Source organism: Paroedura picta, chromosome 6, assembly GCF_049243985.1.
Source record: "Paroedura picta isolate Pp20150507F chromosome 6, Ppicta_v3.0, whole genome shotgun sequence".
Lineage (NCBI taxonomy): Eukaryota > Metazoa > Chordata > Lepidosauria > Squamata > Gekkonidae > Paroedura > Paroedura picta.
In genome coordinates, this window is record NC_135374.1 from 111,301,307 (window position 1) to 111,316,639 (window position 15,333).

Below are 15,333 nucleotides of genomic sequence, written 5' to 3' on the forward strand. Positions count from 1 at the left end.
AATCAGTATGAGAGAGGATGGTTCTAAAGGAGAAATATTGTTTGGTTTCTAGATATACGCATATTTTCTATAGGCATCTTAGCATTCCCACTTTTCTTTTACACTGTCACTGTTACACTGTCACTGTCTGCAGGTTTCACACATTTATTTATATTAAAAATGGTTGAAGCTTAAGGATATGTAGCCTTCTTAATCAAGGGAAGCATTTTAGCTGCTCAAACTGTTTAATCGATTAAATGTTGCAGTGTTAACTTGGGGGGGAATAAAATAATATCTGGAGGTCTAGCTGTTCTTCACTTGGTCCATGAATTGTGAGTATGGTTAAATCATGGTGTAAGTCCTTAAACCTAATTTGCTGTTCAGTCTGGTTTCTGCAATGCATGGTCTGTGTGAATGACTCTCAGCAAACAACAACAAAAAGGTATTAGCTGAATCTTAGAAACTGAACTCTTAAATGGTAACCTATCATGATAGAAAGTGTTGCTTTGAAATAAAAGGGGCCCATAGGAAGGACTGAAAAAGCGCTTCAGTCAATTCTCATCCATATTTTAGACTTTAGAACAGGGGTAGTCAACCTGTGGTCCTCCAGATGTCCATGGACTACAATTCTCATGAGCCCCTGCCAGCATTTGCTGGCAGGGGCTCATGGGAATTGTAGTCCATGGACATCTGGAGGACCACAGGTTGACTACCTCTGCTTTAGAAGATAACCATCAGGTGTGTTTACTATTTAGTATAACTTTAAATCTTGGGTTAAGTGATCTATGTGTTTGAATGTGGGCGTGAGCTTGAACTGAGCTTATTTTTATGTGTGTCTTAAAAATTATTAAATAGGTCGGATGCATCTGATTCATTTAAGGGAAATTTAACAGCAGGGTACAGTTACTGGGAAGCTTTTACCTGACTGCCGTGGAATTTCTTCATCTGTACCTTCATACTGCTTTTCCCCCCAAGAACTCTGTTCCAGACTTCTCTGATTTACTGTCTCTTTGCTTCTCTTAGGTTCGCAAATTTGTGGCCAAGGACAGTGCAGGGCTGCGTATCCGTAGCCACCCTTCCCTTCAGAGTGAGCAGATAGGCATAGTAAAAGTCAATGGATCCATTACTTTTATTGATGAGGTAATCTTGAAAGAAATTTGCATTCAATTGAAATCTCAGTTAAAATATCACCTATGCAATAGGGCCAATATCCAAAGAACCACGTAACTGTTTTCTGCATGGCTACAGAGTATTGGCCTGGGATTTCTCCTCAGCAGCCCCATGCCTCAGGGGCAGATCTGTCTGAAACTGATAGAAGTTTCCAGAAGTCTGAAGAAGAAAGCCTAAATTTTCACTGAATTTCACATAAGTCCTCGGTTGCAATTGGGACTACAGTAGTTCTTTGGATATTGACTCCAATATTTAGGTAGATAAATAGCATCCTATTAACTAGCCATTTTGCTTTCTGTGTTGCTCTAAACTCATGTTTACAGACTACGAGATTGCTTGAGAAAGCGGGGTAGATACTAAATTTGTTCCAGTTTGGCTGTAAAACCGATGCCCATTTTCCCTAGAAACATCACTACTTTATGTAACTGGAAAGTTGCGTATATAAAATTTGAAGGGGCGAAAAAAGTTTTGACATTTTGAGTACATGACCCAAGCTTAATTTCTAACTCACCTTTTTATCTATGGATATTTCTGGACATTCTTTTTCACTTCTCAGCAGGGGGAGTCAACCTGTGGTCCTCCAGATGTTCATGGACTACAATTCCCACGAGCCCCTGCCAGCATTAGCTGGCAGGGGCTCATGGGAATTGTAGTCCATGAACATCTGGAGGACCACAGGTTGACTACCCCTGTTTCTCAGTACACATTATTTTCAAAACCTGGCAGTCTGATTCTCAGGCAGACTATGCTAAGAAATTATTGTTTTCAACAAGGGTGCATGAGCTTTTTGTTGAGAACACCGCCCTCGGCTGAGAGTGGCATGGCCAGATATTTAGGGGTCCATCTTTTTATACAGTCCTTTTTAATGGCACCTGTATCTGCTTTATGTGGACCTTCTGAGCTTGATCCACATAGCCCCGAAGTTGATCTCCTACTCTTCTAAGCAATGCGATCTTTTAGTCTCTGCTGCCTAAGTAGCCTGGCCTGTATGTGTGTTTCTTCATCATAGATCCACAATGATGATGGTGTGTGGCTGCGGCTGAATGAGGAGACAATAAGGAAATATGTCCCTAATATGAATGGTTACACCGAAGCCTGGTGTCTGTCTTTTAATCAGCATCTTGGCAAGAGCCTCCTGGTCCCTGTTGATGTAAGTAAGAGGTGCTTCGGAAAGATACTCTAGTGCTGAGTCACTGCAGGGTGGGGTTTTTTTTTTAAGGTTTACCCCCGCCTACTCATACCATTCTTAAAAGGTTAACTGCATTGCCCCAGTAACTAATTTTAGGGTTTAGCCTTGTCCTGGTCTCCTATTTAGGATGGGTCTATGATTTGTATGCTTTCATTCAGTACACTTTATGTTTAATATATATTAATATGCCAGTTCTGCAATTTTGATAGAGGTTCACGCTGACTTAATGACATATTATTGCTGGAGATGTTGATTGCTTTTTTCATTTGGGTACATTACCAGTATGACTTCTCATATTTATACTTTTTGGAGTAATGTAAATAATTGCAGTCAGTACCTGGCAAACCACCCCGTGTTGAGTCTGCCATGAAAACACTAGAGGGCGTCACCCCAAGGGTCAGACATGACCCAGTGCTTGCACAGGGGATACCTTTACCTTTACCTTTAAATAATTGCAGTGGCTTAAAAATTAAGTCATCACCTTGGAAATGTGTTTAGGATTCATATAGCTTTTAAATAATTATTCCCGAAGCTTATGTTTGTGGGCTGGTGTGTACCAATGTGGCATAGTGGTTAAGAGTGGTGGCTTCTAATCTGGTGAGCTGGATTTTGATTCCCCACTCCTCCACATGCAGCCAGCTGGGAGACCCTGGGCTTGTCACAGACCTGATAGTGCTGTTCTGACCAAGCAGTCCTGTCAGGGCTCTCTCAGCCTCACCTCCCTTACAAGGGTGTCTGTTGTGGGGAGAGGAGAGGAAAGGGAAGGTGATTGTAAGCCGCCGTGGGACTCCTTCAGGCAGTGAAAAGCGGGGTGTAAAAACCAACTCTTCTTCTACCTAATGTGTCGATCCTTTAACTGTGGCCTGTTTAGCCAGTGTGACATAGAGGTTAAAGTTTCGGATTTGGATCTGGGAGATCCAGGTGTGAATACCCACAATGCCATGGATGCTTTGGGGTGGGGACTTTGGGCCAGTCATGACGCTCTCAGCCAAACCTTTCTCATAGGGTTGTTTGTGAGGATAAAACAGCAGAGAAGAAAATGATGTAAACTGCTTTGGGTTCCCATTGGGGAGAAAGGCATAATGTAAATAAAGTAAATAAATAAGCCCATGGTTTCAAGTCTTGATTGATGGAACCTTGATTAGCATTAAGCATGTTCGGCCAGTAACCACAGTTAGGGATGCCAAGGAGGGAAGGGATGTACAGCCTTTGGCCCTGGTTGCATCTGCACTGACCCTTAGCTACTAAACTCAAACATAATAGTTACATCATTTACGTTCATCAACATGTGAAAGGATCATTTGGTTTAAGATTAAATTGGTGAGGGATGCCTCACCTTGGCCATGCGGTTGACTATGGGGAGGCCACTCAGTGATAAGGTAATGGTATATGTTAGGGTTGCGCGCTATAGCACGCTTCGGCAACCTACTGGCGGCAGCACACCAGCCAATGCCGGCACGCAGGTGCAGAGCTGCAACGCCACCAGCACTGCCCTTTCGTGCTGCGGCGCTGTCCACCTTGGGTTTTGGTGCTCGATGAAGCGTGCAACCCTATATGTTTAAAGAATTCAAGATAAGGTGACATACGGTGAGAAGGAGCAGCTTCAGAGAAACAGAAGCAGCCCTTTACACCAGTATGTGGAGATTGGACAGAAAGTGTTAATTGTCAAGTATATAAGCAGATAAACAAAGGTGACATAACAGGACAGCAAGGGGTGTAATGTAGAAGTTGCCACCTGCATAGAAAGGTTTTACATATGGGAAAAATACAGTGCTTCACTTAATGAAAGTATGAAAACAAGATGCTTCTTTATGACGTAATACACAGATCCCCCTCAACGACGGTGTTTAAGCAGCAGTTGGACAGATATTTATCTTGGATGCTTTAGACTGATCCTGCATCAAGCAAGGGGTTGGACTAGATGGCCTGTTTGGCACTTCTGGGTGTGTCCCGTATCTTTCTAGGACAAAGCTGGTGAAATGCCAGTAGCTTTTTGTTTTATTATTTGAAAGGTCACAGTTGGCTTTCCAGCCCATGTGATATTAGGCTAGAGAAATGTTATGGACCTGAAGGCAATCAGAAATTTGCCTTAATCACACCGTGTCTGATGGATTTTGTAGGTGTCTCCTTTGTATAAACTGGCTACCACATGTGGGAAAAGTTATACAGCTTTCTGTGTTTTCTTGTTGCCATTGTGAAAGGTACATGGGTTTGGTGAACTTCAGCAGCTGATAGGTGATTGGTGATAGGCAATGTGTTGGAAAGAGTCTTGCTGCAGTTGTGGTTGGGAGCCTTCAGATCTTTGCGGAATCAACCAGAGACTGTGGAAGGATTCCTTGGGTTATGGTGTGTTCTCAGGCTCTGCCTACTGGCACTACCCATTTGATTTGAGTAGTCAGGCAACTGATGGTTTGAGGGTAAATGTTATGAATAACACTTCCCCCAAGGATTTGTTTCCCATGTCATTTTTCTTAATAAGATGATTTATAGTTACGGGAGTATTCTAACTAGCTTTTCCATGTCAAGAATCGAGGAGATGTCCTATACCTGTACACATTTAATTCTGGCGGGTTGCTATATTTCAAATGAAATTCTCTCACGTATTCATATCGATGACCCTTTTTGTTTAGAACTGTTGTTTTTTTTATTTGAAGTATCCAGCGATTTAAATTGACTGAGGGTATTTCTGGAAATATATCCGCTTGTGAGAAAGCTCAGCACAAAACGTGATCAGTGTGGCTCACTGGAATCATGAGAGCTTTGAACTACTGGGGGATGCTTTTAAGTTTCAAGTTTGTTTGTTTGTTTATATTTATATACCGCCCTCCCCCGAAGGCTCAGGGCGGTTTGTAGAGAGCTCTGGTCAGTGCATTTTCTTAATATCTGTGGTGCTCAGCAGAATGTTTGGCAGGTTGGAACAGGACTACATGCACTGTATGCTGCTTGTCCCATATTGTTTGAGTCAAGCATGGTTCACTGCTTGGATGGTGATTTCAAAAGATGTGTTTATTCAGGTGCTTCAGGGAGAAGACTTCTGTTGTTGTCTCAGGTATTGTACTTGGATGTTGTATCACTGTACTTAGCAGAAGTAAGGTAAAAGCTTTACATTGTTTTAGAAACACTGACACATTGATTATGTTAAATAAATTTGCCTTCTAGTCGTTCATTTAAAACATTTAGTAGTCATTATTGAACAGTTGCATATAGAGCACTTTTGCATTGCCAATTAATTTAGTAGTTCCAAAAATATTGTTTTATACACAAAAGGGCATGTGTAATGTAGCCCTCTATTAGAATTAGATTTGTACAGGTAGTAACATTCCTTGTCTATGAGAAAAGTTATACCTACGGTTGTTCTATTTATCGAGGGTTGGATCCAGCTCAGGAATCTCTGCAACTCCCCCCTGCCATGGGAACTTGCATGAACATGTCTTTTAAGGTTTTTAATCTTCCTGTTTTAACTGTTTCAAAATACACTGGGAGATATTGGGTGATGTGATTTCAGATAACATTTTTTTGTGTGTATGGTCTTAAGCGGTTGATATAAGATGTTTTGAATGCAATTAGCTTAAGATAAAGCTGGGGGAAGGGGTGTGGAGTTTTTTGAGCTGACTTCTATGGTCCAGACAGGCTATAAAGGTTTCCCTAGTTTGTTCTCCTGACAGCCACACTGAGCCCTTTGTGTGGAAGGGCTTGCTTTAGTGTTCAGACCGGCTGCCCTGTGTACCCTTCTGACTGTGGTCTGAATTTCTGCTTCTCATTTTAGGTGCCAAAGCTTAGAATGGAGTTGTTGTTGTTGTTGTTAATTGGTTTGTGGTCACTTTATTGGCATGTATTTGCAAAGCTGTCAGTCTTGGCAGCAAGACTGCAGTGATCATTAATTTTCATCCTTTGTGAAGATTCTTCTAGTTTCAGTTCTCCCTTAACTGCATACCTTCCCGATCTGAAAAATGGGCTTGAAAATATCTCCGGCATTTGTGATAGTGAACCAAATAAATTTCTGCGTAGTCTTAGTACTCAGTAAAGGAAAAGAGAGATTAATTTCCTGGAGACCTTGCTTGGTTTCCTTGTTTTCATTCTTTCTTGGGCAGGCTGTCCACTGTGACCAGTCTTATCAAGCAGAAATATGATAAGAGCCTTTTGGTTGAATGTGCTCATCTCCTGGCACTTCTAACTGAGCTTTAGTACTCTGACAGGAATGCTGTGTTCCCTTCACATGTTCAGGGAAGTGCCATGTGGCAAACTAGCAGTCAAGGAGGAGAGGATGGGCAAAAGAGCTCACAATGATTTCCTGAGTTGAGATATCTTCTCGGTTAACATCAGGCAGCTTCTACTGAATTGCAAGGGAAGAGAAATAGCCAGCATGTGTATTGAAAAACAAGCAAAAAATGATGATTTGTTGTTCAGGAGCCTTTTGGAAACTCAACCCCCCCCCCCCCAAAAAAAAAAAAACAACTTTCCCTACTTTGATTTCCAAATAAAACTTTACTGTGGCTTCCTAGTGGACCATCGCAAGGGTTGCACCACTCATATTCTAAAAGAATCAATGTATTTCTGACCCATGGTTCACAAAATAAAGTGGACTGTACCTAGTAAGTTGGAAAATGCAGGTGGTTTTGCATGCTGTTATGGAGGAGGCTTTCTGGCTGAATGGTCAATTCTGTATTTAAAACATCTTGTTACGGTAAAAGTCTGCATAAGTATGGGTGGCCGAGAAGGCTATGCGCTAGAAAAACACCAAGCACTTAAGTCCCCCCCCCCCAAAAAAAGAGAAAATAATTGCATTCATTTTCTCTCTTCACTATTACCTAATCACCATGCCTTACCTGCTTATCATTGCTTTTTTCATCATTCACATATCACAGAATAATACAATTGTTCAAAAGAGCACTGCAGAAAAAAACCCTGGGGATGTTGTTTTGTGTCGGAAGTCTGCAATGGAACCTGTTATTTCATTTTACCATTTCCTCCAAATTTGATACTACTTAGGTTTAACATGTCAGTTTTTCAGATGTGTGCAAAAAAATTTTATCCCTTTCATTGTCTCACAAGAAGGGGATCAGCCACCTGTTTTGAGTGTAAATACTGGATGTATTACATGTTAGAGGCCAGGACTGAAACAGCTCTATGCACAAGCAGGAGGCATGTGTCTCCTTGTAGCAAGGAGAGGCTGTCTTGTTTAGCTCTTGGCTGTCCAATCTTAGTCTTTTTCACCATACTGGATCCCACAGTAGTGAGAGAGACATGTGTTATAGGAAGATTTGGGGATATCAGAAGGGCACAGGTCTCTGACACCCAGCCAACTTGGATCCTCTCAACCATTTTGCATGCACATTTCCAAAATGGAACTGCATTTGTCAGACTTTTAACCAGAGAAGATGATATATTTGAATCAAAATACTGTGTGAGAACTGGTGTAAATGCAACCAAAAGAAATGCCAACTTGATGCAGAAGGTCCCAGGCTCAATCCTTGGTGTCTCTTGTGAGAAGGACCAGGCATTAGGTTGTGAAAGATCTTCCCGAGACCTTGGAGAGCCCACTGTCAACCTGAGCACACAATGATAGAGTGGTGGATATCTTCTCCATTTGTTTAATTTTAACTTCATCCCTCAGGAAAAATGGCTAGAATACGACTAATTTCAACATCTAAATGAAACTCAGCTCTGGTTCAGTAGTGCCTATGAGCATGTGCCTATGAGCATGTGCAGAGTGCCTTTGCAGCTACCTTGGAATGCCCCAAGATCACTCGGGGTAGATTTTCGGGGTAGATTCTGGTACCTCATTTAAAAGTCAGCTTCAAAATATTCCTCTAAATGGTTTTTGTGGACCAGGAAAATTCTGCCAGCTCTTATGCATCTATTATAGTGCTTCTGATATCAGGAAGTTGTTTCTAATACCCACAGGTGTGTAGTACATATATTTTCCTGGGTTTTTATTACTTTTTAGGATGCAGTAAACTGCACTATAGCAGCAGCCAATTATCAACACCATTGACCTTTTAAAAAGCACTTATTTCATAAGGTGGTTGAATGCATATATCTTTTTTAAAAAAGGCATAGAAACTCTTGCACTCTTTCATGTGTGGGTGTGATTTTTCAATGTGCTTGAAGTGTATGGCATGAACATGCTTTCCAAACGTCTCTAAAGATGGCTAACCTCAAAGTCAATTTTTTCCAGTTAGGAATAGGTGGCTGAGTGTCCTCGAATCTTTTTTAAAAAATCTTCACAAAGTGGCAGACTGTCTTTCATAAAACAAATCTGACTGTGATAGGCCTGGTGTTCTCATTCAGACAGGAGAATGGGGAATACCTTGCACAAAAACGTGATAAGCGCTATAAAAGTATTTTCTGTTCCGTGAATGGCATGACACACTACATCATTTAGAGCTTTCAGTGTAAGCTTCTTGTGTTCAGCAGAATTTTCCATGATGAAAAGTGGGCTAAGTGGACTTAATTTTAGGGATCTTTAAAAAAAATAAATACTGTTAAAAAGTTGCAAAAAAAAGTACTTTAATTTCTTTAAATTTCTTCTGCTGATGTCTTAATATTCCAATCCGCTTTTGATATTTGTCTGTCTTAAACTTTGCATAGAATGTCTTTAATGCTAGCCAAGGAGTCAGGGATTTGGACTTATTTTCCTGGACTTCCAAACCTTTTCTCCCTCAGGTGAGTTGTTAATTCTCAGGATCAGTCTCTAGTGCATCACTATTTTCAGCATGTGGTATGTGTGACGACTGTTCATTTCAGCCAGTTGTTTTCAAATTTTCTGCCGTCAGGGCACTTTTTCTGCATTCACTTCCCTGCCATTTAACTTATGTGTGACAAGGGACGCCAGGGCATGTTGTAGGGCAGTGGTCCCCAACCTGCGGGCCTCGGCCCGGTGCCGGGCCGCGAAGGCCATGGCGCCGGGCCGCGGCTCCCTCTCCCCCCCCCCCCCGCAGTAAAAAACTTCCCATGTCGCAAGGGTGCGGCCCGGGAAGCTTCTTACTGCGGGAGGGCGGGGAGAGGGAATCAGATGCGTGGGAGTGGCCCGCGCGGGCCGTGGGTGCGGCCCGATGCCCTGCCGGTCCCCAGCCTCAGAAAGGTTGGGGACCACTGTTGTAGGGTACGGAGAGCTGGCAAGGATGCTAACTATTTATGACTCTTTTAATTTCATCATTTCTATGAATGAAATGAGGGACAAAAACAACTATGACAAAGAGCACAAATATCTAACTGTGTCTAAAAAGTAAATGGCTATTATAGCTATGATGGGGGGGGGGAGGTCAGAACAGCACAAAAATGAAAACGATGGTTTCACTCCCAGTCCTGCTTGGTTTCAGTATTCAAAGTCAGTTAGGGTTGCCAGCTCCGGGTTGGGAAAAACCTGGAGACTTGGTGGGTGGAGCCTGCAGAGGGTGGCGTTTGAGAAGGGGAGGGACTTCAGTGGGGTACCATGCTATAGAATCCACCCTCCAAAGCAGCTATTTTCTCCATGATCCACCTGGAGATGAGCTGTAATTCTAGGGAATCCTCAGCCTACCTGAAGGCTGGCATCCCTACAGCCAGTCATCCTGTGCTGATAGTTAACTGTTTAAAAAGAAAAATGATGTGTCCTTTTGAAACCCGTCTCTCCCCCTTACAACCAGTAACCGTGTGGAAAGGCCGTCCTGATCCAAATCTTGGGCACATGTAACATAGGAGAAGTTTCAGTGCAGCTGCAAACTGCAGGGGAATCTTGGTAGGGATGGTTTCCCAGACCTGGTTTCAGAACGCTCATTCAGACATCCAAAGCACCATACTGATCAAGCAAGAATATGTGTTCACATAAGCTAAATTAGAATTTTGTAGAAATAAGGTTTGATTTTGTTTTTGTTTTTAAGATGCCTTTGGTATTAAATCTTTCCATTTGTCATATTTGTACATTGTGTCTCCATTCCATTTTTTTAATGCTTGCTTGCATGAATAATATCATAGTCTTTGTGTATCCCTTTGTGTAATGGTGATGTGGAGAACTGCTTGTGTGACATTGTGCCTTTTGTTTTACAAACATTTGTATTTTGTGTTCAGTAATTCTGAAATTAAGGCTAAAGAGCCCAACTACATGTTAACATTTTTCCCAAGTCTGCCCAATCAAGCATGTATTGAAATTGACATTTCTGTGCCAGGAATGCTCAGGCCTGGTTTGGATCAAGACTGTGAAACTGAAGGCAAGAGTTCTTCAGCTTTCCTGTCATGCCAATTTCCTGACATGGCCCCAGAGGGTATTTTGCACTGTTGGGAAAATGTATTGCATGTGAATCCCCAGGGGGCCAAATGCTCCTGCCATACCTCCTGGCTGTTTCAAATTGAGACAGTGGGGTGTTGGCGAGGCTAAAGGCCCCTCTCGCCATCTGCCACAGTCCTGACCTGAACTAGGCCCACCAAGTTCTGTGATTAAATTACAAGCATAAAACTTGCGGTACACTGCTGATCACGTAAACTTGGGGTGGACTTGGGCAAAAACATCATGTGGACTTAAACCTGCAAATTAAATAAATGCTCTGACCTTTTTATTTTATTTTTAGGATTAGACTTTAGTTGTTGCAGATTTAATGAAGAGGTGGGCTTAGCTGAAAAGTGCAAAGGCATTATTAACGGGATTTTTGTTTTATTTATTTATTTTTTTTGTTTGTTTGTTCTGAAATTTTCAGGAGTCTAGATCTAATGCAGATGACTTTTTCAAAGACCTAAACTCACACTGCCCTCAGGAAGCGGTAATGCAGGAGCCACCAGATATGCCGTTCCTCCGTGGTGGGCCTGGAGTGTATAAGGTAGTGAAGACTGGCCCCTCAGGTCACAACGTCAGAAGCTGTCCCAACCTTAGAGGTATCCCCATTGGAATGTTAGTTCTGGGAAACAAAGTCAAGGCAGTGGGAGAGGTATGGATCCTTGTAGCTTCAGTTATTGTCTTCATAGATACTGGGTTTAATAATCATAAGTAAAGCAGCTGTACTACGTAAGGTTTGCTTTTCCATCCTGGGTTGCTAAATGTTAACTCTTCAAAGGTTGGTTTTTACGTTGCAGAAATTTTATGCAAATCACTATTGCCTTGGTTGTTATACCTCATTTACTGGTGTTAACTTTTCTCATGCACGTGTTTCTAGAATACTGCTGGTTTATCAGAGAATGGTCTCCTGTGTTTAATTGTGTATTTTTAGAATTTGCCAATCAAATCGCTTCTTGGGACTCAACAGAGCTCAGAACTGATCTTATTTCTTGGTATTGATTCGACTGTTGCTTCTAGTGATTGGGCTTTGGTGCTCTGATTCTGTGGGCTTGAGGATGTAGTGTGTCATGCTATTTTCCCCCCAAACAGCATAAGGGACAAAAGAGCAACTTTGTGAATGTTGAATACGTAGCTACATTCCTTTTTCAGTAGACTTCCAAAAATCCAACCCTTGCATAGCAAACACAGCATGTTAATTGGGGAGCTACCTCTGTGATCTAAAGACAGAATATTCTTTCTTTCCTGCATATAATCCAACAAAGCATGCTAAAAATTACCGATGTTCTTAAATGTACCGGAAATACAAATATTTCTCTCTATTAATGCTTCTTTGGAGCTTAAATTGAAAAATGTCTGCTTTTGTTAGTGAGACAGCAGCTTAAAAAAAAAAGTACAGAAGCGCATATTGCTGTGCCTCATTGATGGATGATTTGAAAAGTAATTTAAATGTGCTTTTTTGTGTGCATATACCAGGTGACTAATTCTGAAGGGACATGGGTGCAAATGGATAAGAACAGCATGGTAGAGTTCTGTGAAAGTGATGAAGGTGAAGCATGGTCCTTAGCTAGAGACAGAGGAGGAAACCAATATCTCCGGCATGAAGATGGTAAGTTTTAATACTCTTTTTTTTTTTTTTTACAAAACAGTCTATTCTGAGCGCTTGTAAACAAAGCATTGAAACACCATCCAGCTGTATGTGAACAATCATAACAATTCAGTGTATTTTCGGGGAGATGTGAAATTAATGAGCTTCTGTATTATATAACCAGCATGGAGTGACTCCTAATTGCTTAGAAGAGTGAGTGTTACCTTGTGATAGTTGAGAACCGTTCTGCTCATTTTAATAGGTCATTCCGGAAATTGTGATTTATGAATTGGGAGCCTTCATCTTTGTGTGCATACGTTTGGACTTTTCCCCATTTGAGATGTGATTAAGTTCTAAAGCAGCTTTTTTGTTTTTTACAGAGCAAGTTCTTCTGGATCAAAATGGTCAGACTCCTCCACCAAGTCCATTCTCTCTCCAAACTTTCAATAAGGGGACTGGGTGTAGTAATGGACAAGGATTTGATTATGGACTCGGAAATAACAAAGGTATATTTTATGCAAGTCACATTCTTTCCTTTAAAAAAAAACAGTTTTCACTATGTTGCATATTGGACTGCATGGTACCTATAGACACGTATACATATATATATATATATATATATATATTTTAGAAGATCAGTTAATTTAAATATATTTTGATAACCTGGATTTTTTCTCCTATGCCATGCAGAAGCCTTAGGCACAGAATCAGCGCAGAATTTTCTGTTTTGAGCTGCGGAATTTTAACAGGATTAGTAACCTGTATTTAACAGGATTTCTTTGAGAATAATAGTTTTCACACTGTAGTGAAATGCCTTCAAGCCTAACAAAATGTTTGGTTCTGTGTAATTTGTCCCACATTATAAGCATCAGAACTCACATGATAAAGTTATAGCTTGATCCTGTGAATCTATATCACCTGCCATGGGACCATCTGCGGAAACTGAAGTCTGCATTCTTGATGTATTGATAGTTCCTCCTCTACCCCACTCCAAAAAGTGTGCCCACATTTTACTCCTTGTTGGTTGTCTCCTCCTACTGGCATGAGGGGCTTATAAGAAAAAGTAGCTCATAAAAGTTTTCATTGAATGTGGAATCTGAAAGTGTGTTGTAAGAAATCAGTCTCTTGATGTATCTAGCTCAGTATTGGCTAGGTAGCTCTCCAAGATCTCAGGCAGAGATCTTACTTGGTGCCAGCTTCCCTTGATTTCCACTAAAGATACCAGGGATTAAACTTTGAATGTCCTTTATGCAAACCATGTGTTCTACCATTGGAGCAAGAATTTACTGCTAGTAGCTAAGTACCACATTGCTCGTGTTTGTCGTGTTCACAACAATCATTGCAATAAAACAATAAAATTGAGATATAAAATACTAAACTCCAAATAATTTAAGTTAAAAGTCTTAGCGATTCCAGAAGGAATTCTTGTCTCTAGCAAAAGAGGGGCACATCGAATGCACTCTTGGTAGTCAGTAGGTGGATACTAGATGGTTTAGGCAGAGAGGTCAGAATTGTTGATTATATTTGTTAATTTCTTACCACCCAGAGACTACTATCTGCATAATTACCCATCTATAACTCCCAATGAAGCATGCGGAGCTTTCATGCGCATGTATCCAAATATATGTTTGTAGCCAAGAACTGGTAATCGTAATAGTGATGGATTTTGTGGGTGTCATTTTTATACCAGAAATTCAGATTAGCACATCTCATGTTAAAAATAACGTGAAAATGTCAAAACGGTATAATTAAATAGCTGGAAATAGATACATGCAGGGAAAGTCAGAAAACAAAGATGAGACTATCTGAATTTTCATGAGGCTTTTCCAAATAAGGAAACGGAGTGGCCAAAGGACCACTTGTACATTTCAGGGATTAGTGGGAAAGATGGGCTTCACTTCATGCCCTGAATTTGTGATAAAGGACCTGCCAGTGATCAGTAGACTAGCTTGGTATTGCTTCAAGTTCAGTGTCATGTCCTCATGGCAAAGTCATGCAGCGTGGGTTTGTTTGAACATAATTTTACAATGTTCAAATCCTGTCTCTGTAAAATAATACTCAGTGACTTTGAGCTTGTTTTTCATTGGTAGCTCTCCCTTCATTTCCACTATTGTTTAGCTTCATTCATCCATGACTCCTGGAGACTTTTTAAATTTTTTGTTGAACAGTCCTATGATACGTTGGCAGCAGAGTCCCCTTGTTGGCCATTCTTCCTATTTTGTTTTGTTCTTCGCATCTCGCACTCCCTTTTGTGTTCCCACTGCTTGTGCACAGCATAATACAGCAACAAGAGAGGTTGGGACTAAACTGATTCTACCCGTTCACGTGGCAAACTAATGTGCCGTCTTGCAAGTGAAGTTAAAGTAAAAGCAGCAGCACACATCTGAAAAGTACAGATGGACAAGCCTTTAGATCCAGATGTCCATATAACACAGGAATAAAATATTGCTGTTTTTTAAAGCTGTCTTTTCATCTGGAAAGTGTGCAAGAGAAGTCCCAGTAGGAACATGTCCTGCAAAAATCTAATTGTGCAGATGTGCTCTCAAGAACTTTTTCAGGCTTTTTTTTTTTTTTTGCTTATAAAATACCCGAGTGGCTTTTTTTTGCAAATTTGGTCACCGTCTATTCTTAACCTCTTTTTATATAGCTATGTTGTGGAAGGCAATATTGCATTTGAAAACCACTTTATAATACCCCTTTTTCTAGTCCAGTAAGATGACTGAAGTTAAAAAGCTATCTCCTGCGTTCATTGCGGGGAGCCAGTTTGGTGTAGTGGTTAGGAGTGCGGACTTCTAATCTGGCAAGACAGGTTCGATTCTGCACTCCCCTACATGGAGCCAGCTGGGTGACCTTGGGCTTGCCATGGCACTGATAAAACTGTTCTGACCGGGCAGTGATATCAGGGCTCTCTCAGCCTCACCTCCCTCACAGGGGGTCTGTTGTGAGGAGAGGAAAGGGAAGATGAATGTAAGCTGCTTTGAGACTCCTTTGGGTAGAGAAAAGTGGCATATAAGAACTAACGCTTCTTCTTCTAAACTGGAAAAGGGCTTTTGTAGACAGAGTCAGCAGGAGAAGTACTGGGAGTTAGCCAAAAGTTAACACTGACTCAGCTAGGAAAAGATTTAACCCTGGGAATGAAAGGCTGCCCTCTGGTCATCTCTG

General features: G+C 41.2%; 1 protein-coding gene across 19 annotated transcripts in view; it reads left to right on the forward strand.

Annotated features, from left to right (window-relative positions):
* MYCBP2 (MYC binding protein 2) overlaps positions 1-15,333 on the forward strand; it is a 184,351-nt gene that overhangs the window by 117,877 nt on the left and 51,141 nt on the right. For 13 of the 19 annotated variants that reach the window (XM_077343930.1, XM_077343933.1, XM_077343931.1 and 10 more), the window contains 6 exons: positions 1,003-1,119; positions 2,159-2,299; positions 8,930-9,004; positions 11,011-11,238; positions 12,060-12,192; positions 12,552-12,677. In XM_077343930.1, coding sequence (XP_077200045.1) covers positions 1,003-1,119; positions 2,159-2,299; positions 8,930-9,004; positions 11,011-11,238; positions 12,060-12,192; positions 12,552-12,677 — 820 coding nt within the window. The remainder of the gene's footprint in view (positions 1-1,002; positions 1,120-2,158; positions 2,300-8,929; positions 9,005-11,010; positions 11,239-12,059; positions 12,193-12,551; positions 12,678-15,333) is intronic. The other 6 variants (XM_077343936.1, XM_077343945.1, XM_077343941.1 and 3 more) reach the window with 2 other exon arrangements.